The sequence below is a fragment of the Chelmon rostratus genome, chromosome 21 (genome assembly GCF_017976325.1).
Source record: "Chelmon rostratus isolate fCheRos1 chromosome 21, fCheRos1.pri, whole genome shotgun sequence".
NCBI classification, from domain to species: Eukaryota; Metazoa; Chordata; class Actinopteri; order Chaetodontiformes; family Chaetodontidae; genus Chelmon; species Chelmon rostratus.
Window position 1 is genome coordinate 4,466,666 of NC_055678.1, and position 24,609 is coordinate 4,491,274.

Below are 24,609 nucleotides of genomic sequence, written 5' to 3' on the forward strand. Positions count from 1 at the left end.
GGTTGACACTGTTTGTATTAAGTACTTCATATACTGCTGGGTAGTTTAATATGCTGTATTAAACACAACACATTTTATATGTCCATTACAAGTTTTTTTAAATTCCTTATCTGTTGAGTAATTTTAGCTGTCAAATACAGTAAAAAAAAACAAACAAAACAATATTTCCCTCTGAGATGTAGGTTAGTAGAAGTATGAAGTAGCAGCAGCTCAGAATTTTACTTTTTAGTCATCACTTTCCAGCAATGGTGATGAAAAAAGCAGATAACATTCCTGCACTATCAAAGAGAAGGATGCCATAAAAGAAAATAAAGATTTTCTTTGTAAGAGCATCAATGAAATAACTATGAAACTATAAATGAGGCATAAAGACCATAATAAAAGCATGAATACTAGTAATTAATTCCAATCCTATGCTACTATTATTGCCACCCTTTCAACTGTGTTATTACACTATAACAATGACCATCAACTGGGTGGAGCAGGTTTAAGATCCTCTCTTGTTCGAGAGGACTGAGAGCCTGAAATCACCTGTTGGCTCGAGCAAACACCTGTATACACTACAGCCTTTGTGCTGCATGACTGAAAACCTGTGTTGAAAGCTGAGGTCACACCTTCCAAAGACAATATAGAGGGCAAAAGATCATGAAAGTGTAACACATTTGGAAGGCATGCATATATAAAATAGGACTTCAACTATTGACTAAATTTTTGGCTAACTTAAGGGTAAATTTGGTTAATAAAACATTACCACAGAACTGAAGTTGGATAGTAGTTTGCAGGTTGACCACTAGAGGTCATTTATATTCATCCCAAATACATAAACACGTATAGACAAACAGTAATATATAATTTATCTGCTTTATTTAGGCTTTTTATTGTTGCATGTAAAAAAAAAAAAATAAAAAAATAAAGCTTTTCTCAGTGCTGTCCAAGCTCTCACTTCCTATCACAGACTACAGTGTCTCTGTGAACTTGGAGTTGTGTCAATAAAGTTCATTCAAAGTCACTCTGCTGCAGCAATGGCGGCTCCCATGTCCTGGAGGAGGCTGGTGAACTCCGTGTACACACCGGCCATCACCGGGGTTTTTAACCGAATATCTGACCGAGTCTTCCGTGCACGGGACAGAGGAGGCGGGTAAGAGATACGGTTCACCCACAGAGACACAGACGTGACGATGAAACAGCGTGTTTGTGTCGCAGTTCAGTCTTCACCCTTTCCTCTGTCATGAAGCAAGAGTTAAAGATGCCTTGCTAATGTTGTTTCTGCTAATGCGTTCATTATCGGACTTTGCCGTACTGTTGGTCTTGTTTTTATTCAAAATCCACAAGGAAATGTTTAACACGGCTAGCCACCAACTTACAGCATATTTATGGCGAATGTGGCATGTTTACAGCAAAAGTTACAGTAAGTTAGTATGAGGTTTAGCTAATTTCCACCCGGTAACACACCCCCTGTGGATGCCACAGTAGCAAACAGTAGCTAATTCTCAGGAAAAGTGGTGGTTTCTGTGCCTGAAGGGCTGCACGTGATGTTCTTCGTCACGTCTGTTATGTAACGTGGACTGTCATTTTTAACCAAGGCTGAAACCTGACACCTGTGTTACTGCTGTCCCATCATGTGACACGCCTTTACAACGTGCTAGAACTGATTAGCACACCTGCGTCCAAACGAGGGGCGCTTTGTTTGTAGCCTAATGAAGTCAGCAGGTGAGATGACTGCTTAGCATTAAACATATTCATCCTTTACGGTGACATGTCATAGCAGAAGACGCACATGTTGAACTAATAATAACATGAGTGATGCCTTTGTTCCACTCAAGTGAGCCATGACAGTGTGACAACAAGCATAATGGCATGGGCCTGAAAATGAAGCAGCTAAATGGAATTCAGCCAGAATTAATTTCATCATTTACACCAGTGGTTCTCTTGCTGTGACATGTCCTGCATGTAAAAGGTCTATTGAGAAACTTGTCAACCTTATGTTGACACTGAAGAGAAGTTAGCACGAGATGCACTTCCTGGACTGTGTACCTGTTCCCGAAAAGGAAGCAGCGTCTGGGCGCGCAGCCTGAAAGAAGAATCTGTAATCTCAACATCTTTTTTTTCTTATCGCTCTCATACTGTAATTGTCTTGCATCAGATCCTCCAGCGATAACTCCGGTTTCTGCACGAGTCTAAAATAGTACAAGGCAAAGATAAGACAAGTAGGATTTGACATTAGCATCACAGTGATGATAAAGACTTCATCATATCGCTCATATTTTTGTATGGTGGACACAGACATGGATTCTTTCATGTACTTTTGTTTAAAAGCAGTGTGTTTCCAACTTGTCCAACTTCCAAGCCTTTCCTGTTTCAACATGACAACAGCTGTGCATGAAGTCAGATCCATGAAGAAATAATCTTCTCTAAGTTTGATGTGGAAGAACTTGAATAGGCTGCAAAGAGCTCTGACCTCTGACCTCAACCCACTCAACCTTTGGGTTGAACTGGAACACAGACTGTGACCCGGGCCTTATCACCAGACATCGGTCCCTGACCTCTCAAATCCCTGCAGCCAGGATCCAAAGTCTTCTGGAAAGTGTTCCTGGAAGAGATGAAGCTGTTTTAGTGGCAGGTTAATGGCTGTGGTTTTGAAGCTAAAGCTTCAACAGTCACAAATGGGTGTCCACAAACTTGTAATGCCATGTAATGTATATGCTATATATTATAGCATAGTTTTAAAAAGTAAAATAATTACTATTCATCACTATTAAGATATGTTTTTAGCAGTTATGGTTGGATTGTACTAATGTTTAGCTGTTGCGTAAGAGCTATAAAAAAAGATTAAAGACCGGCTTTTCCAGTTTGCAAAACAAATCTGGATCCGTTGAGAAGAATGAGGATCTAAATCAGGTGTGAGGAACCCTGTTCCTATCAAGGGCCATTTCCGTTTTTCTAACTTCAAGTTCTGTGCTAAGTTATTGCACACACATATCACACTAACCTCTGCGATGGCTGGAACTGCTTCTCACTCAGCACAAACCTGCCTGCAGAACAGCGTCTCTGTCAGAATGGGGTCTGTGGAAGCTGCTTGTTGAGCATCCAAACTCCACTGAAGAGCGTTAAATTTATCCAAGAGCGTTTGTCCTGCAGCTCGTCCAGTTCAGCATGTTTCAGTGTTTTCCATCACTGCGAGCTTGTCCCCACAAATTCTAACAGGTTGCCCTTTACTTCAACAAAAAGATGATCATTTGTCCATTTCTCTTGGAAAGCACGACTCTGAATCTACTTTTGTTTTCTTGACAGTTGCCATGATGTATTGACCTGATGCCAGCAGCCTTGTTCATGTTGCGTTCAGGGACCACTCGGATTGACATGTTAGTTTTCAGTTTTCAGTTATTTACTTTTATCCCTGTTTTGCTGTCTAGAGATTTTCTGAGTTGCTTTTCTCTAACTATGAATTGTCTCACAGGCCGGATCAAGTGGTCTTGTGGGCCATATATGGCCTGGAGGCTTAAATTCTTTAAGGAAGTTCCCTTTCAGGAAATTTTTAGACAGACAGACAGACAGACAGACAGAGGATGTTTTCCTATCACATGCTTCAAATCAGGAGGGAGGGGGTGCAGGCACGTACTAGAGTAAACAGCCCCTCTATTCATTGTCATTACTAGCTTAAGCCTTGCATTATTGAATTAGCCTCTAACCTCATTAAATCTAAGGAAGTTAACTTCATCTCATCTACAGTCATGAAATCACTGCTGAAATAGTCTTTATTTACAAGGCATCTACAGAGACCATATTACAGTCTGTTGATTCTGAGTGTGCAAAATTTGAGAAACTCCTTCCTTGTACCTCCACCCTCGTTGGGGATTAACAGATCAAATTAGCGAATCTGCTTTGATTTATTTCACTGTCGCATGACGTAATAGATTTTCTAACGCTCGTCTCAGTCCTGAAAGGAGAGGCTGGAACAGTTTTCACATCAGTTCAGAGTGTGTTCCTTATCTGCTGTCACACTCACACTTCGTATTTTACCAGTTACAGAAAATTGTAAAGGCTCAGGGGTCATCTGAGAGGTCCGTCACGTTACATAAGATGGAAGTTGGATGCACTTGCATAGATAACGTTTGTAATTTGCACCGCTGTAAAAGACAAGATAATTTAGCATAATCTGTATGAACAGGAGGAAGTTGTCTTTCATGCTTTGGTGGTTTTATCACATTACACTTTGAGGAACATGCTTGTTTATGATAGAACTCAAACAACAGGAAATCCCCTCTGAGTGTTTGCTGCAGAATGTCCAACTCAGCACAGTGGCTTTGGAAACAAGCCCTGAGCTGTGTTTTCTGCTCTAATGTGACTCCTAGACAGTTATGGTGGGTCAAATCCAAACCAAAACGTAAAACCGCGTGAATGCGTGCATGTGTGTGTTCTGGATGAAATTTGGTCAGAACGAATACAAAAGAATTCACTGGGCTGACTTGTGATGATCAGCCTGTGAGGGTCACAGTCACGTCTGAGGTTACTTCTCCACCCTGTCTTTATTTAATGTGGTTGCAGCGTCAGACCATATGGTGAGATTATATTGCAGAGACAAAAGGGGGTGTTGGGGTGAATTTTAGGACGCTGAGAGCAAAAAAACAGACACACTATTAACACACACACACTCTTCTTATAGTTCTTCTATATTTGATCCACAGAAAAGTCTTCTTTTCAGTCATTTTTAAGCAGAAATGTCAAACATTTGCTATTTCCACAGTAGTAAGATGACTTTCTTTTGACTGTTGCTCAGATGAAGCATTTGAAGACGTCACCTTGAGCTATTTTCACTGTTCACTGTTTTCTGTCATTTTGTCAACAAAATGTCAATGTCAATATTGCACAATGTCTGCTATAACACTCTGCAGATTAATCGGTGATGAAAATAATCTCCTGTCCTATTTTGAATGCACTTACAAATATCAGCCGACCTTTGGCCGGCGACACCTCAGACTGCAGAGCTTCCCCGCCGTGTTATGTGATATGTAGCGTTGTGGTGTGTTCGTGTGCTGTCGGGAAGCGCTGACGTCTGACGCTTGAGAATCTGCTGGCGGCTGCAAGCTGGCACAAAAACACGACACATAAGAAAGTATTGTTTCCACGTGGTGTATGGCACAGCGGAGGAAGCAGGTCCCGTTCTCCTGAACACAGTATCTCCAGAAACGCCTTGAGGGAATGTCTTCCCCTCGCACTCCAGCATGTTTTGGGCCACAACTCAAGCATGATTAAAGAACATAAGACATTCACACAAGGTCAAAGGTCAGCTTCACTGTGACACCGTAACTCAGGAGCAGAAGGCGGAAACTGAACTGGTGACTCTAATCTTGGGCGTCCACCTTGAAACTGTGCTGATTGTAGAGATGTTCTGTGCTGCTGTTTTCAAGATGTGTGTGTGAAACTTCAACATTTTTCAATCTGTGGCATCTTTGCAGCAGCATCCATATTTGAAGCTTTGTCGTCCACCACAAGCTGATTGGTTGTGCTGATATTGATCTTCATGTGATTGTTGTTGCATCATGTGATGAAGCTCTCTATAAGTCCTCTGGACAAACAGTCTCTAAGTGAAGACAGCTTGTTTCTCACTGGACATTATTCACTAGAATCATACATGTCAGTATAGTGAGAACTTCCATTTCACCTGAAAATTTAATTAATACCTTTTATTAAATTCCTTCAAAGTCTTTGCTATGTTATATGAGTTTGGACGGACAAACTCTGACCTGATTGGTTGGCGGAGGAATACAATCACGAGGGGCTAATTCTAGTCCTGGAAGCATTTCAATCAACCCACTTTTTCAGCTGGATTTCCACGCAGACTTTCAAAGGGAAGAAATAAACAGAGTAAAAACAGACTGTTTGGCAAAACTGTTTGGCAGGAAACAAATCCATTTGATCTAATCCATCATGATACAGTAGATATATGGAAAATTATGAGAGAAATAATCAAAGATTCAAAGTTCATTCCTACCCTGGAAACAGTAGTTGACTCAACACCCTCATCGGTTCATCCTCTGCTGAGGAAGGTTGTGTAATGTGATCGAAAGCTCCAGAGCGGCTGCTAATGGACCTTGTGGTGAGATTGTTGTGTCGACCAATCAAAATGTTTTAATAACTATTTGCTTCGAATGATTTATTTGGAAATGACCTGAAAATGCGTTTTTGCTGTGAAATGAGTGAAAATTGTTGCTAAATTTTCAGCTGGACCGACACAAAAACCAGTTTTCCTGTTTGCTGCAGGTCCTCGGTGCTGCTGCTGGCTCCCCTCCTGGCCGAAGCCGACCCGGCCCCCCAGCGGATCTCCAGGCCCACGGGGTCGGCCGGAGCTCAGGGCACGGACGGCCTCTGCACCCACTTCCGATGGATGGCAGAGCACGTGCCCGCCTTCAGGGTGCCGGGCGCCCACATCCACGTCCTCGCCTCGCCTGACCAGTTCTACCAGGCCATGAAGGTCGGTGTCACTGTGGAACTGAATGTTTCGCCTCAGTTGCGAAGGAATGATTTAAAAACAAAACCGAGGCCAATATTGACTTTTCACAGATGTCTCGAGCATCGTGACGGATAATTAATGAGGCAGATAAAATGCTGGAGGTATTTGAGGAGGTGTTTTCCCAGCAGAGTCTCACCGTTTACTCAAACACGTGAGTATCACGCTGCAGCTGACAGGGCTTAATTGTTCGGCTCTCTCTTTTCAAAATATGAAATCAGCTTGAAAACCTAAAAATTTACCTTCCTGAAATGATTTTTACAAGCGAAAAACAGTCAGAATAATACACCACCCTGCACATTTCACTCCGTCTGTGAATCATCCAGAGAGTTACAGTTTCCCAGAGTTAAAAAGTGGATTTTTTAGATTTTGTTTCTTTATGTAATCCCTCACCTGCTCTATGTCACCGCTTTGGAATCCTGTTTCGTCTAATTTTAGCCCGCTCAGCCTCTCCAGGAACAAAGACACAGGAATTTTCTTCATAGGCTCCTGTTGTGGCAGCCAGGAAGAAGCTTCCCCTCATACAAAACCATTATTCAGCTTAGACATGACGAGCTTTCGTGTTTTTTTAACCTTTTTCACACCTGATTTTATTATATAATGAGGTCTGAAAAAGCCTCATGCTCTCTCTGTGATTGATTTGCATTGAGAGTTATGATGTTACGGTATTTTCTTTTCCCCGCTGTGGGTGAAAGCGTCTTTCAGGGGTGTGTGAATGGGTGTGATTCACAAACACATGTCATGTGCTTTTGTTTTTTTTTTTTTTGTTTCTTTTATTGACACTTCCCCATAACACTGAGAGCTGGGAAGGCTCCATCTCAATGGCATCGTTGTCGTGTTTGTGTGTCACTTTTGGCTGTTTGGTGTTTGTTATTACTGTGTTTCTGGAGTGTTTTTGTACATGTATGAAGTATTCAGACCCTTCACTTTCACGTAGCACTTGACAGACCTCAAGTCTTCTTCATGGAAATGATCCAACAAGCTTGACGCCTTTGTTTTGGAAGTTTCCCACATTTTTTTTTTTTACTCAAGTCAGATTTTGAATGTAGAACTTTTGCAGCAGAGGACTTGCACACTGTAGTGCTGCGACTTTTGCATTGCGTGTTAAATGCATAGAAAACAGCGTCAAATATAATCAAAAAATGCAACAGGCTCTCAGATTTTGTCGCTGTGAGTTGAAAAACCAGTTTTCACGTGAAGGGCGTCAGACAGCTGGTAGTGCTGGTCCCTGGTGGTCTCACTTCAGGACGAGTGAGGTGAATGCAGTTTTGTTTGTGGTGCTCACAGGATTAAAAAAATGATGTTTCAACAGCATGGCTGTCCAGAAACTAGATCTCTAACACTTAGCTGAGGAGATTAAGTCAGTTTTAAGTAGTTCCAGCTTTGTTTGCTGCTATTTTCAATAATAATAATAATAATTGCAGCCCTCCCCTTCCCTTCTCAGAGAATAAAAACCTCAGTGAGTAAAACTGAAACTCTCCATGCTGAATAATCCATAGTTTGAGTTTTTTTTAAACAGCGTTTTGTTGTTTGCTAGTTTTCGGGGGCTCTGCTGGCCCCAGGAATCCAGTTCTGCTCGTGCAGACTGAGCATGTGACTGGCAGGAAACTTACCCTCTGTTTACAGTTTATCATTTCTCAGAATCAGATTTGAGAGCAGATGCCGAACACACGCGTTCATTTTCTGTTTTCTGTTTGTTTCACTTCAGGCACGTATCAAGACGGCGAAGAGGCGCGTGGTGATGGCCTCGCTGTATCTGGGAACAGGTCAGCTGGAGCAGGAGCTGGTGAGGAAAGTGTTTGTGTGTGAGCGAGAAGCAAATCTTTACATCTTGAGTTTTGGGCAGGTGAGAGCAGTGCCATCCAAACACGGGCGCGTGCCAAATATCTGGTCAGAGATGCCAGAAACTGTGAGTCAGTGTCGTCTTCCAGGAGAACCGCACTGTGGTTTGTTCAGGATGAAAGTGCGCTGCAAGCCAACTACAAGGAATGACCCCAGAATGCAAGGGTTTATGGGAATAAGGAGACCAGTTTTGGCATGTGATAGCCTGCTGTTCTTCATGCTTGGAAAGCCTAGCATAACAACATTAACCCAGAACAAACCACAGTCTGGACTGATGCTCATATTCAGCTGTTTTTCATGTTTTTTTCGACCTGGTCGGAGCAGCAGAAATGCAGAAAACGGCACACACAAGTCAAACACGCTTAATTACAGTTAAAAGCATTCGAATCAGCTGCGAGTGCTGCCAAACTCTCTAACCTCACAGGATGATGGATTACTAGAAACGTGGAGTCAGTAAGGTACAGCGAGTCCACGTGAATTTTATTTTCGAGCCTGGGTTGGCTTTTAATTGGACACAATGAAGCGAGCTCGCTTCAGTACAAAAATGTGAGTTCGGTCTGTGGTTTAGACCGAAGAATGCAAACTGCAGGTGTGATTTCACTCGAAGCCTGGATCCACTGACACAACCCTGGTCCCAGGCTCCGCACAAAGGGCGCTTCACTGATGTTGACAGCCACACCTGTGCAGCGTATTTACTTAAGCGCAGGTGCAGGCAATGAGAGTGATCAGAAAACTAAATAAAGAGAGGCGTGTTTTATCTTAAGCGCACAATATGCAAAGTGTTTTCTATACGTGAGTGGATTGGTGGTGGTGGTGGTGGGGGGGTACCTGCATGTGTGGGAAAAAGTTGTTTTTCAGGTAGAGCTTAGAGCCCCAATTAATTACCTCAGGTAATGTTAGTTCAAAAAGGGAAAACAAAATCTGTAGAAAGCAGTGAGTTTACCAGAGTTCTGTTAATTAACTGTCAGACCAAGCTGTTGCATTGTGGGTAATGTAGGCAGGTGTTGACAGGGAAGAAGAATGCGCCCAATGAAAGCGATGATTCCTCGCTTTTTTGTGTGCAGTGCGAAGTTTGTGGAGCACTTTTAAAGAAATTATTTAGAAATACATTTAAAACCACAACATTAAATGATAAAAACAAAACTTTCAAGCATTAAAACAGAGAAATAAATGCAGAGCACAGGATGTCCGGGGGGGGGGGGGATCAGGGGTATCAAACTCAAACTGCCTTGGAGCAGCTTTGCTCTCTCCCATGTATTGGAAAAAAAAAAATCCCGGAGCTGGGAATTTTCTGACTGGAAACTCAAAAATTCGGACTTCCCGGTTCAAACCGAACGCACCACGAATGCTGATTTTTGCTTTGAAGGATAAACACATTTTTCAGCGTCCCTTGGAGCTCCGACTCACAATCGCATTTCTCTTTAGAGCAGAGCTGGAAGTGTTGGTGGTGCAGATGCCCCTAAAGAGCTCTCTACTGGAAAGAGCAAATGTTTTACTGGCATGCGAACAGCCTCTCTGGGGTGACGTATACTGACTGCGTTTGGTCACCAGATGCACAATTTAGCCAAAGTGAAAAAACAAGTTAGTTTGGTATCAGGTAGGGCGCTAATGCCAAGTTTGACCACAAATAAAGCCTCCACGCTCGCCACCAGCGGTGGCCTCTGCAGAGCAGCCGTTTCCTCTATTATTTCCTCTTAGTAAGTTATGCTTTTCCCACGCTCAGTAAACTGATAATAAAAGGCCGCCGCTGTCTGCTGCCTATTAATCAATAATCATGGATCTGTTACTTTGTTGTGAGGCTCCAGCTTGGCACATTGACACAGAGAGAAGCAGTACATCCTCACATCTGAGAAGCTGAAACTGGTGAATATTTGGACTTTTTGCTTGATAAATGACTTAATTGGTTAATTAATTGGTTTTCTCTCAAGCAATTTATCGATTTAGCTGTTCTAGCTCTACAAAATAGTCCTATTTAAGACAGTGTTGTGCAGTGGATGGTTGGACGCTATCCTGAAGCTGAAGCGTCTCTTTCCCACAAAGAAGAAATTTGCTTTGTGTTCAGTTAGACTCCACCAGCTCTGCTTTTGTGTCTCCAGAGGGAGAAATCTGATAAATTACCTCAAGTGATGTCACTTGAGTCACTGTCAGTCTGGGCTGAACACTGAGGAAAGTGAGTTTGCAGACTTCTGTAGCCCCTCATCTCTGCTTGCGACTAGCATTAGCTGCCACTAGCATAACGCCCCTGAACCTCTGAGCGAAGAGTCTGTGGCCGTATTGCATTATGTGTAATATAGGTGACAAGGAACAAGAATGTGTGGATTAAAAAAGATTATATTTGTGGTTCTGCTGCGCTGATTTTAACCCTTTTTTTTGTACAAACTGTATATCTTGAGTCCGAAAGTGTGCTAAATGCTAAATGCATCTTTTAATAATGTTCTGCTATCTTTCTTTGAAGGTGGACTGCATGGAGGAAGCTCTACAACGCTCACAGGGAAACAGTCACGACCTAAAAGTCTCCATACTGCTGGACTACACGCGCGGCTCACGAGGTTGTTGCCATCTCCCACGAGGTCTGTTTGTCGCCGGTTAGCGCAGACCGGCGCGCTCATCGCACTGACCGTATGCTGTGCTTCCTCCGTGCAGGGCAGATTAACTCGAGGACCATGCTGCTGCCGCTGCTGCAGCGCTTCACCTCTCAGATGCGAGTGTCTCTGTACCACACCCCAGACCTGAGGGGGCTGCTGCGGCTGCTGGTCCCTCAGCGCTTCAACGAGACCATCGGAGTCCAGCACATCAAGGTCTACCTGTTCGACGACAGCGTCATCATCAGCGGGTATGTTGGCTCGTGGACGGAAAGTTTGTTTGTGTGAGTTCGAGCTGAACTCCTCCCTCTTCCTCACCCCCGCTGCCTTCACCCTCGTTTAATCTCACTTCAGTCCGTGTTGTGTTTGCATGAAGCTTTCCTTATCAAAGTGCAGGTGCCACCATTGCTAGGAAATGTTCTCAGTGTACACCGCTGGGTGGGCGCAGTGCCGGGTCAGCGCTTCCTCTGCTTACTCTGGGCTGGATCGACGGCTTCTGCGGAAACAAAACAACATACCACACGTAGAAAACACGTGCACCGTATCAGACAACGCACACACGAACATTAATCATCTTTCACACAAGCTCTGTTGGGAAAGTTTCCCACATCCTGGAAGCCTTTTCTCCTGTGAAAGTGAAACGTGAAATAAAACCGTTAAAGCAGAACAGAATCCCACGTCAATGTGTGAGTGTGTGTCGTCAGTCACACACACTCACACACTGTTTAAGGCGATCAGAATGATTTTCTGTGGCATTTTTAAGACCGTGTTGTTGTCTTCTGGAGCTCCTCGTCGTCCGTGACTGCTGCACCGTCTGTTTTCATTCGCCGTGAATTCATTTCCTCTCTCACAGGAAAACGCATCACACGAGCCGTCAGAAGCTGCTGTAGCTTAAACCTTGCTGAGGGTTTGTAGAGCTGACTAACTAAGGCTTGCAGACGCTTGTTAGCGTAGCAGCATTAAGGCTACAAACAACCCACAATGCAACATCCTCTGTGGGAGCAAATATGGTGTTTACATGGAATTCAAATGCCAACGCTGAAGAGCCCAGTCAGAAGGTGAAATTAGCCACAACAGGTTGCGCTTATGGTTTAACATGAATAATTTTGCCCTTTAATTCAACAAAATAGCTTTAACAGTACATCCTGTGGCTGCTGTGCTTGGCACGCTTGCAATCGTGCGCTTCATCCATGCGCTCTTCCCAGCTCCGACAGCTCCGATGATCATGTCTGGACGCAGTGTTGTCGGGGCGATGGGCTCAGGAAAACTGACGCTAGTCTCCCTGCAACTGCTCTCAATTTATACTCAACAAGCAGGAGCAGCGTGCAAAGTGGCAAAGGCACAAAAATCGGACGCTTCCACTACCTTCCCGGGAAAATCATCCCCTGATGTCAAGTTTCAGCTTCAGATCTTTATGTTTACCTCTCAACGTCTGCGTGTGACTGAAGGCTAAAATAACTCCTGCTGGAAGATGACTGATCACCTTTTGTTGGCTGAGAAAGAGGAAACACGACAGTTTTTACTGGCAGCCTAATTTCTGTTCGCAGCCTGAAGCTACAACCTGAAAATGAGATGAGCAGCATAACATGTGAAGTGTTCTCAGCTGTAACCTGCTGAACTTCACCAGCTATTGACTCCAGATACTGAAGGTCCTCATTCGCAACTGTTGAACTGATCAGATTAAAATGTTGCTGTGATATGAATCAGAGTTTAGCAGTTCATACATTTCATTTGAGCTCTCACAGAATTAACTAACGAGCTACAGCTGATCTAATCTGAAAATGAGAAGCCTGCTGCCTGTCAGTGTGTTTTCACCTGAAAATAATGAGGAGAGACTCTGATAAGAGATTCGTTTGGATCTGAGCTTAACGAATCCAAGTGTTTTCCCTACCAGGAACTGGATCCAGAAGCTGTCAGGTCTTTGTCTGCTTTCCAAAGCTCTCCTGTGTTCCCGCTCTGTCTCTTAAAAACAGTCTCTCTGTGTCACTTCGCAGGGCCAACCTGAGCGACTCGTACTTCACCAACAGGCAGGACCGCTACGTGCTGCTGGAGAACTGCGGCGAGGTCGCCGACTTCTTCTCCGACTTGGTGGAGGCCGTGGGAGACGTTTCCCTGCAGCTGCAGCCCGACGACTCGGTCACCGTGCTGGAGGGCATGGTGCACCCGTACAAAGGTAGAAACCGAACGCGCGTCCGTGTGCGCGCACACACCCGCCAACGTGTTTTGACACACTTTGACACTCCACGCTCGGCTGCAGCGGCACCGGCCCCGTCTTCAGCAAGAGGAGCCGATGGATTTCGCTAATGGAGCTTGAAAGCTTAGACAGACGAATAGATGATGGTCAGAGAGTGTGTGTGTGTGTGTCAGTACAGTGAGAAAGCTGGAGAGAGCTCTTGCGGTTGGCTAGCCATGCAGCCGGATGTGAAATTGTCAGGATTTTCTGTACACACACACACACACACACACACACACACACACACACTCGTACTTCGTGTCCGTAACTGGAGCGCTGACTGCCAGGATGTTAGTTTGAGGGGTGAATGACATCATGTCTGCAGGATTGGACCGCCGTGGTAACGAACACCAGGAATAGAGTTGTGATGTCACAGCATTGCTGGAAGGCGATATGGAGATGGAACGCGCGCACACACACACACACACACACACACACACACACACACACACACACACGCACGCTCGCAGGCGCTGGTGAAATTCTAATTAATGAAATTAGTGAGAACTGAGAACTGATTTAAATATAACGAGGTTTCCCAACAGAGAGAAACAGTGATAATCAGCCTGATAATCGTACTAAATTTCCACTTGGTTTCATTCACTCAGCCTGACTTTACGTTCATGTGGGCCAGTTTCTTGTTTTCAGCGAGGTTATCTCGTTCCATTTCGCACTGATCAGTCGGTGGCGAGCGACGAGTCCGTCCCGCCGAGGTCATTTCAGCTGACATGTACCTTCTCCATTCGCATGACTGAGCGCAGCAGGGATTTGCATCTCCATTACAGCTGGGCCACCTGCTCAAAGGTGTGTCTTTAAATGATGGCGCGCTTGTCTTGAGCCGATGATGTTTAAAAGCGGCGCCCTCTTTAGAGTTGTTACTATCCCGCTGTGCAACTGTTTGATTTGAAGTTATCACTTCATGAGGCATCGTGTTACACTTGCATAAAGTTGAAGCATTTTTTCTTTTTTGCTCAAAGTATTTTTATTGGCATTTTAAATTTATACAGAATGACACTTCAAAAACAGAACTGCATGAATACAATATATCCCCCCCCCCCCCCGCTCAACAGAGCCCCATCCCTACAACAATATTACTGTACCATTAAGTAATTAAATAATGATCTTATAAAGAATTACTTATACATACAAATAGAAAAATAGATAGAATAAGCAGATGTGAAAAAATAAATCATTAAAATAAAATAAGATAATAAGATAATATAATATAATAATAAGATAAGATAGCAATCGAGATAATAATATTCAAGTATCCAAAATAAATAAATGAATAATTCATAATAATAATGATAAGGAATTGAAATTAAATAAGTGGGCTATAGATTAGATACAATATAGGATTGATTCTCTAAATTTAATGTGTTAGCGTCATCTATATTTTCTATGTATGTCAAAAAAGGTTGCCATACAGCATAAAATGTTTGAGCACACCCTTTTGTGGAATAGCGAATTTTGATGTAGGAGGTCTTTAATCAACATTTTAAAGGTTGGCGGAAACTTCTCCTTCCACTTGAGGAGTATAAGTCGTCTGGCTAGAAGGGATGTGAAGGTTATTACATCTTTTGCTCGTCGACTAATGTGTGTATCGTGTGGAATTACTCAAAATATTGTGTGTGAGGGTGGCTGATGCTTGCATACATCGGTCACACGTAGGATCTATACTAGGTGTGAACTTTGCTAACTTCACTTTAGACAAGTGAAAAGTTGAAGCATTTTTTTATGGCTAAAGTCACCTGGAAACACAAAGAAGCAGCGATGCAGTGGTGAAACAGGAAGTTCGGTGTTTGTGCTTTGTGTCGCTGGGTGATTCTCCGTCACTCGGGACCTTTAAACTGATGCTTAAACCATTATGAGGTGTTGAGTTTATACAACAACCCTTCAGCTGAGCTTTTCATTGCCGTCGACCTCCTCCTCTCTGCTCCGTGCTCCTAAGTTACTGTAAATTCCCTCGAACACACTCGGGACACGACGACCCGGAGATCAGACTGACCCGCCTACCGCTGCACCCACTTAGCTCCCTCTGTGCTTGTGTGTGTTGTGTCTCCACGGCAACCAGGCAACAGGCAGGACTTCTCGGCGGCGGCGAGGAAGCGGATCATGCAGGTCGTGAACGAAGCCCACGTGAGGCAGCGGCTGACGAGCCGGTCGGAGGACTCCGAGGACGAGGGGATGAGCGAGGGGGAGGAGGACACGTGGGTGTTTCCTCTGGTCCAGATGAAACCTCTGGGGATCCAGGTGGACGAGCAGGTCACGCAGGTGAGGCGCCACACCTCAACATGTGGCCTCTTCTGATTGGCTGAGTCACACTCTAATTGCTAATGCTAATTTTAGAAATATTTAAAACCAACATATAAGAATTGATGTTATTAAATATTTTCATTGTCTACGCTTTGTTGCCCTGCTGCTTGTTTTCTTGATGACAAGTACTCACTATTATTAAGTGGAAGCTCTTGGGATGTTAAACATGTGACTCATACGTGACTAATAAACTGCCATGTGATTAATAAAGCATGTATAAATATTTGAGCATTTATTCAGGGTTTGTTAGTCACATATTCTGGGAATGAACGCCATAAAACCACAGTAATATACAGTAATTCAATACAATAGCACATACTGTGCTCTCAAAAGCTACCATAAACAGTCAAATCCGCACTTTCCCAGCATTCAGTTAACATTGTAAGTTTGACAAAGGGAGTTTGTGACTTGTTGCTCCCGTGCTTCCTGTGATTTAGCTGATGGTGATGCAGCTGTTCACAAACGGCCCGCTGGTTTACATGTTTCAGAGAAATACTGTCTTAAAAGGAGCAGAGCAGTTTAAACAGATCTTCAGCCAGATTTCACGTCCTCACGCCTCCCGCGAGCTGAAGGAGCTGTTGGTTATGCACCAGAAAATACATGAAATCAGTTTCAGCTACAGAGGGGCTGCATTACAAGTGTAAAGTTCAGGTTTTTATGTGGACCTTTTGTGACACTGATGATTAGAACAAACACCAATAAATTCCAGATTTATTAAATGGAAAAAGCAAGTCTGAACAATACGTTCAGCTTATCAAATTCCTCACATTCTGAATCTCTTGCAGACCCCAATAAATAAAGTGTCTGCATCTCATATAATTAATTAAACAACCAGAAGTAAAGCAGTAAATCAGCCCAAACAAGGAAAGATAATATCCTGCTGTATCAAACAGCATGCTATCATATTATTAATTTATTCTTACCAATATAAATGTGTCAAATCATCCTGATAGATTTCATATTGCGCAGCTGTATAATGAGCTTCATGTATACAGCAGTAATAAAACACTAATAACCAGCTCAGTTGGCAGCATAGCAACAGTTTTATTTTTCACAGTGGAAATTAGAAACACGGCTGTAACGCTTCACTCTGCGCTTCTTCCGAAACCTCCAGCGCCTGCTGACAGACGCCGGGCCGGAGTCCACTGTGTTTCTAACATCAGGTTACTTCAACCTGACCCGGGCGTACATGCAGCTGGTGCTTGGGGCCGGCGCCAGCTACCGCATCCTCACCGCCTCCCCCGAGGTCAACGGGTTCTTCGGAGCCAAAGGCATCGCCGGAGCCATCCCCGAGGCTTACATCCACATCGCCAGGCAGTTTTACAACCAGGTGTGCCGGCTGGGCCAGCAGGAGAGGGTTCACCTGCACGAGTACCACAGGTCTCAGTGGACCTTCCACGCCAAAGGTGGGATGAAACCGTCTGGATCAACACTTCCCGCTAGAGCCACCGTTAACGCTCATATTCACCTGTAGATATTTTACTCCCAAATTTAACGGCCAAATTTCCGCGGGTGGGGATGAATAAAGTTTTATCTTAACTTATTTTACCTAACCATGATATAAAACAGAGAAAAGCAGTGACGATAGAAGCACAGACCACACCAGGACTGTCTGGATCCTCTTGATGTATTAGAACGTATATCGTGGTCAGTCCCTCACATGATCATCAGCAGGTGTGTGCTTTTAAAGCTGCTCCTGATAGGTATTAAAAAAGACATCCACATTTCTAAAAGCATCATCTTACACCAGCTGCCAGTGAGAGGCAAGAAACTTAGACTGTTTGGCAGGTCGGGTGTTTTGTTTTGTTTCATTACGGAGGCTGTGCTGGTGGCTGCAATCAAGTTGGCAAAAGTTGGCGTTAACGACAACCTGCACTGCCGCATCCAGCTCTTCCTGGACAGATGGCGAACAGATCAAATACTGAGCTAACTGAAACAGCAGTAAAGTAGAGATAATGTTCCATTCAAATCATACATTTAGATGTTGCCATTTTTACAGAACTACGACTGCTACTCTACTTGTGCTATGTAATATTTTCTTAGAAACGCACATATCAGTATATTAAATGCTGGTGAGCATTCAAACTTATCTAAACAAACAATAAACCAAAGCAAATATATAAAATATCGACGATTCTCTGCACAAACAACTAAAAACAGTATGAATTCAATCAAATGAAGCTTGCAGATGTGTTGCAGATGAAATCTAACATCACTTTAGTGCAGACATGTCGTCCAAAGAAGAAAGAAAAGTGAGAGCTGCTAGCTGGAGGCTTGTCCCACTGTTGTCCTCAAGGGGGCGTTAAACTATCCTACATAGCACCAACGCAAGTGAATACAATATGCGGGCGTATCCTTTTGACTTGTGTGTTATTTAGTCCGACTTCTTAAAATTACCAAATGGAAGACATGTTGATAGCGATAATGTTCCTCTGGGAAGGGGAGTTTTTGGTGCCAGGCGAATGCAAACCCAACGTGTTGTAAGGAGATAAAATCGCTAACCGTCGATGGCTAACGTTATGTAGATGCGTTGAAAAAGGGTCAAAACCGCCTTTAAAAACATTTGTAGGATGTACAGTGTTACGTGTTCCAGTCACTCTGAAAGTTAATGTCGCATCTCTGAGCAACGCTGTTGTCAATCGGCCAATAGGAATCGCCCAATCAGAGGCTTCCACAGATACGTCCAAAAACAGGAAATGTGCACAGCAGCTGCAGTATGGTTTTAGTTCACATTTCCAGTTTTGTGCCGGACTGTAACTCTCGGTGGTTCGAATGTTCAGCCGATGGCTTCAGCTCTGAGTCTCACATCGACGTGGCTTACGAGAGCTCAGGGTCTGAGCCGGGGCTCGCCGTCCAGACTGGTTTTGTTTGGCTCAGTGAAAACAATAAAACACATTACTCTCGCTGCTCTTCTCCTCGCTCTGCTGTTCTTCTTGTGGTCACAGCGGTATTTAGCGTGAGAGAGGAGGGCTTGTACAGTCATTCTGTCGTAGCCTCAGGACAAGGATGTACACTCACTCTCTCTCATACTTTGGGGTTTTGGATCGACGCTGGGGATTTCTGCATGTGCTTCCTTTTAGTTGTGGTCTGGGCCGACAGAAATCCCTGCTGGAAGCGGCTCTCTGAAGCATTACCTCCTCGCTGGCTCACTCTGCTTTTGCTCTCCTACAGGTCTGTGGTATTACCTCCAGGGGCAGGATCGGCCTTGCCTCACTCTAATTGGCTCCCCTAATTTTGGTTACCGCTCGGTTCACCGTGACCTGGAGGCCCAGATCGCCATAGTAACGGAGAACGAGGAGCTGCAGAGCCAGCTGCAGGAGGTCGGCTCTTGTTTTTTTTCTTTTAACCGCAGCCAGAAGTGATGATGAATGACTGTGTAACTCGTTACTGAATAAGACACACCTGTGTTTGAACCCCCGTGGCCCTCAGGAGCAGGAGACGTTGTACCAGCGGTCCACGGAGGTGTCCAGGTCTACGTTTGAGCAGCCAGACCGCCACGTCCAGCTGTGGGTGAAACTAGTCACCCCCCTCATCAAGAACTTCTTCTGAGATGCCCCCAGGTGGTGACACACAGACACGTACACACTCACCACATGTGAAAGATACTCGTGTTTATTTAGTTCAAGGACCATTTTAGTTCATTACAACTTATTTTGCTTTAAGTGAGGGGGGGGGGGGGAACATAAGCTGTCGGACAGGTTTTAAAGCTGCACTGATCACTAATCAGTTTGGATTTAGCTGAACCCGGTTTGAATCAAACAACCAATCAAGTTAGGCTAGCACATAACTGGCCAATCAGGGTAACCCTGTATAAACAAGGTCATCTGCGTTCTACGTGTTTTAACACTAAGTCAGACATAATTAGTAGAACAGAGTTTAGTTTGCTAGTTGACAGCTTTGATGTTCCACTTAAAGCTTGCGTGAAGGAATCGCTGCGAAACTCATGAAAAACACAAAAGGCGCTCTCTAGAGTCTGTGTTTGGTTTGTCCGTTCTGGGCCACTGTAGAAGCATGGCGGTACAACATGACGGAAAAAAACACTATTCTTATTTTCAGGTGATTATGCACATGTGAAAACATAATTATAAATATCCTATTCCATTTCTGCCAAATGATCCCCCTGAATCCAACTCATTGGTCCTTTAATATGTCATAATTGTGTTGCAGCGAACTCTGCTGCCCCCAAGTGGCCAAAAAAAAATCAATTAATTCAACTGCAAGTTCAACCAAGCATTAGAAAGAAAAGGCAAAAATGATCACGCACGCTGTTTACAGACCGACTTCCTGCTACGACTTCAACCTACAGCACTAAATGATTCTGTGCAACAATTCAGGTGTGCTTCAGGTCTGATCAGGCCTGAACCCGTCCGATTGGCCGAGGTCGCTGTGTCATTGTTACTTTGCAGAGCACCATGTGTATTGTAGAGGCCGATGTACCAGGTTGCTACTTCATAGTCATATCCTGTATATTGTTTAAGTTATGACTCCTTGTATTCCTTTTGATTTAATTAGTCCAACTTTATTGTGACTGAAACCAGAACGCTCACAAGTCCAAGACCCTGATTCTGCATTGACAAGGTCAAACGCTTATTTCAAGCCATGCTTCATAGACATGCTGTTCCTATACACATGCACATTAAGGAGCTTTACGTCTGTCATACTAATACTGATTCAGCACAATTCACTAGTAAAAATAAACTATAGTTGCAGCTAATGATTATTTTCATTAATTTCTAGATGAATCATTAAATTTAATAGACCACAGTTGCAGTTTTTCTATCTTTGGAGCAAAAGCGAATCCCACTGCCCCTTTTTCTCTCTCTCCTCTGGACCGATTTCAAAAACATTTGCCTCTTTTATGAAAAGACAATCTCTGTGGCAGTAAAATTCACCTTTAATATCTCTTAATTTTTATTATGTTCAATGCAAATGAAGGCCAGACTATGAAACTAACACCCAAGTTGCAATAAAGCAGGATTCTCGTTTTTTTCAGTTCACTTTTCGTCTGTGATTTTTGCTTCGTAGACAAAACGCAGCCCTGAACATACTGTACAGAAACACACACTCGCACAGTAAAACAGGCTGTGGCTTCTTAGAAATGCCTGCAGTCATTGTGGCGAGTCCCAAATCGCAGGTCCCGTCCTCGTCTTCCCAGCAGCCTAAATCACCAAAGTGAGAGCAGGGACGGCGTGTCGGCTGATTCACTCCTGTCAGTGAGTCAGCGCGGCGTTATGGCGATGATTTGACAGTGTGGTCTGTGTTACCGTGAGTCCTGTCAGGACTTGGCGAGGTGGAGTCAGAGGGTTCATCGACCCTGAATCAGAGTCAGCGCTCAAGATTTCAGGTTTTTGTTGGTAAAAGGTGAAAAAGGACTACTCACTCAGAGAAGTGTTTGTTATTTTTCTTTTCCTGAGAACAGGAAATGTCACGGGCTGGATGGTGACGGTAAATGGGTGGTGTCTTGTCGCTACCTGGACGGAGTCGCGGAAAGAAAAAAGTTGAGTGATCTGCTGCCAGAAGGAGAAGGAAGCGGCCGTAAATAGATCATCTTTCAGCACACGAGTTTTATTCACAAACATGCACGCGGTGGCTGTGAAAGTACCTGTCAGAGAGCTTTTATGCCTATTGTTCGAAAAAGTTGAAAAGACTCGTGGAAATCCTCGTGTTACCGGCATGATGATGCGGAGCTGCAGGGGCCAGCCAATGAGACGCCTGCGCGACCTCGGGCTAAACGTCGCGTCGAACATATTTAGCTAACGACAGAAAACGCTCCTCGTTGTCACGATGAGCTTCACAGACTTGTTCTCCAAGTTTAACCTACTACAGTTTGTCAGAAGCAGCCAGAACAAACATCTTTCCTGTGTGGATGTGACTTAGAGGAAAGGTCACTGTGTCCCAATCAAAGAGTCTCACGGGCTGCATGCGGCCCGGAGGCCAGAGGTTGCCCACCACTGCTGTACGCTTATTGCATTATTTTATAGAAATAATAATATGCTTGCGTTTGAATATGCTCTTTCATCATTGACATTATACGTTGATTGTTGTTGTTGTGGGTAGAAATGAATTTAAATGTGATGATAAAGGCTGCAAGAGGCTGGAAAGTTTTGGAAAGTGCTTGAATGTGTAAGAAGCCTGGATTTAGTTTGGAGAGAAATGAGTGTTTGGTCCCTGCTCCATTTCAAGGACTCCCTGGAATCGCATGTCAAGACCAAAACGAACAATAAACGAGTGATGTAGCGTCCTCCATTGTCCAGAAACTGTTAAAAACGCATTAATAATGTGGATTCTCGTTAGCTTTAAACAGCTACTTCCTGAAGTTCTAAGCAAAACAACAACTACAACAATTTTTCATGATACAGACACACATACATAAATAAATACATCACATAAAATAGGTCAGTAGAACAAATGTAATATAATTAGCAGTTTACAAACAGTTCTGCATTCTGTTCTTGTCATAACAAACAGCTTTAAATCTATAAATCATGTTTTTTTCTTCAGTGCGTTTCTGATCAATGATGGTAATGTGTGTTCATCCGCCAGTGAAAATAGTCCCAAACAAATGCTCTATTTATTCAAAACTATCAGATGTTTTATAAAACTATTTAGCTTGTTTAATTTTGCTTAAAGGAAAGAAAAGAAACGCGTTTTTTAAAAGATTTACGTCGTCAGTAGGAACCGGTGGGATCGAGGCTGAAACCCACAGACGGGTCAGAAAGCGTCTAGAAACAGACGAACATTGTTGGTTTTGGTCTCTTCGAGAGGGATTTATTGGCCATGAGGAAAAAATGCAGGACGATGCCAGACGTATCCTCTACGGATCAGCTTCTGTTGTATCACAACCTTTAACATACTGCTTCATTCAATGTTCGCATGAATGAGCTGAGACGCTAAATTTAAGTGAAGCAGCTTTTGATTTTTCTTTAAAAAAATGTATCAGGCCTGAACCTCGGCAGCATGAATTTATCGTTAGTTTCCTCTTCAGGCAAAATACAGATAAAGATTATTACACAAGCAGAAGAAATGAGATGTGATGCTTATAGAGCGCTCAGCTGAAGCTCAGCAGCCCCTGTTCCTGCTCAGGGTCTTCAAATCAGGTGTAAACTACTAGATTTACATTCAAACAGCTAAATATGATGCACGCTTTTACATTTTACTCCCTAAGTGTGTGTATGTGTCAGGTTTTATATTAGAAAGTACCATCATAGTGCCTGGACGTCGGGTTTGCAGAGCAGTTTGTTCGCTCTCGCTCATGTTTTGTATCTATTTGACATTGTGATCTGTGTTCTTTACCGCTTATCTCTCAGCGGAAAAAACAAAACGCGTCCCTCCAACAATGGCTCCGCCGGTTGAAAGGATGAAAGAATCCTTATCGGCAGCGCAGCACACGTCTATTGTTAGAAACTAGTGACAACAGGTTGGAGCCTCTCCAAACTCTTTTCAGCGTCATGCTGAACAGCCTCCCTTCAGGCTCAGCGGGTTTAAAGTGTGCAGCTGGTTGTCACACAGCAGCATCATGATGAATCCTGGAGGAACAGGCTGTTGTGATGTGATGGACGTGCCTGCCCTCTAGTGGTGAAACTGGGATATTCCGTTCCGGTGTGACACATTGATCGGCCCCTTGTGACCCATCAACAGCTGTGAGTGTCTGCTAGAAAGCATCCTTTTACCTGCAGGAATAACTTAAAAACATGAAGTGCTTTTATATTTAACACAGCTTTTAAGACATGTTTTCAGGTGATTTGACAAAATATCGTCCTGATGAATAAAACAGTAGGTGGAGCCGTGTGTATAATGCAGAATAATGCACTTCTGGCCTGTATTTGCACTTGATTTCAACATTGAACAGGATGTTTTTTTTGTGCCTCCACGTTGGTGATAGCTGCAGCTGGTTAAAGGTTCTCAATCTGTGAACTCTGTATCTCAGGAACACCAACTTTGGCACAAACGTTCACTTGGACTCACTTGGTGATGAACTGGTCAGATTTTGGCGGTCAAAGGACACATTTTTGAGCGTAACTCAAGAATTCAAATGCTAATTATGACGAAATGTCACTCAAATGTCTCAGAGGATAAAGTGATGATGAGGTGATGACATCATAATGTGCAGAAACTGTTTTCTGGCCATTTTTCAAAACGGTAACTCAGGAATAGAAGGGGAGATTATGACCATGTAGTCGGTCAGGTGCTGAACTGGTGACTCTAATCTTGGGCTTCCATCTTGAAACTGTGCTGCCGGGTTGAACGTGTGTGAAGCTTCCACGTTTTAATTTTGTAGCTTCTGACTCACACCAGATGTTGTAGGATCATCGATAAAGTCTCAGAAATCTTTTCCCTCTGTGTTTGTTTTGTTTGTGTTCAGAGCAGGAAGCAGCTGGCTTCGGTTTTCTTGGGTCTCGGGGTCGAAGGTCGGAGGTGGAGGTCGTTTCGCTCCTGCAGACGTGACAGCCGGACACACCTGAGCATCACCGGCGTGCTGGGAGTCTTCAGCTTCACCTTTACCCTCATCAGTGTGTCTCAGGAAGTGACTCACACACACACACACACACACACACACAGGAGCAGGTGTATGTGGTGCATTCAGGGGGTCAAATCCCCGTTTTTTTTAATCTAAACTCCAGATCCTGTGGTTTACCTGCATCTGTTACTCCGTTAAATTTCTTTATATATTAACACCTGACATCATCACATTGTGGATTTCCGTTGATTTAGTGTTACTGACCGCAAGGATTTCAAAAAACTACGTCTGCTACAGCACACACATCTCTACAGGTACATGTTGCATGTGTAAGATCGCAATAGAGACTCAATCAGCGAATGTGTGCGATGTAATGAAGACTGTGATGGTAAACAGACGGGTGTGGTGAAGAACTGGATCCCCTCGAGGAGCCTTAATGACAGTTTTTAAGAGCAGTGAGTGTACAGCTCTGCCCACAGCAGTGATCAAAGCTAACTGTACAGTATCGTTGTGTTATTATCTTTGTAAATTAAAGGAAGAAGTGGCGGGTTTTTAAAATAACTTTAAATGTGTGACCGTTTTGTTTTGATGCAAAGGGTGAGTTTTACCCTCGGTGTCGCGGCAACATGCAAAGGCGTCATTTTATCTTCAAGGTGAAAGAGCAGCGCTA

The 24,609-nt window shown here is 43.7% G+C and overlaps 1 protein-coding gene across 2 annotated transcripts; it reads left to right on the plus strand.

The window, feature by feature from the left end:
* The first annotated feature begins 1,017 nt into the window (after window positions 1-1,017).
* Window positions 1,018-24,039, plus strand: LOC121625194 (CDP-diacylglycerol--glycerol-3-phosphate 3-phosphatidyltransferase, mitochondrial). Of its 2 annotated transcripts, none has more exons than XM_041963269.1 (11): window positions 1,018-1,138; window positions 6,262-6,472; window positions 8,217-8,294; window positions 10,806-10,899; window positions 10,994-11,183; window positions 12,927-13,105; window positions 15,240-15,439; window positions 16,596-16,887; window positions 18,653-18,801; window positions 18,911-19,041; window positions 23,844-24,039. In XM_041963269.1, exons 1-10 carry the CDS (start codon window positions 1,023-1,025, stop codon window positions 19,028-19,030), a joined length of 1,629 nt encoding a protein of 542 aa, XP_041819203.1. In that variant the 5' UTR covers window positions 1,018-1,022; the 3' UTR covers window positions 19,031-19,041; window positions 23,844-24,039. The 2 variants fall into 2 exon arrangements, with proteins under 2 accessions (XP_041819203.1, XP_041819204.1); XM_041963270.1 differs by having other exon boundaries at window positions 23,849-24,039.
* The last annotated feature ends 570 nt before the right edge of the window (window positions 24,040-24,609 follow it).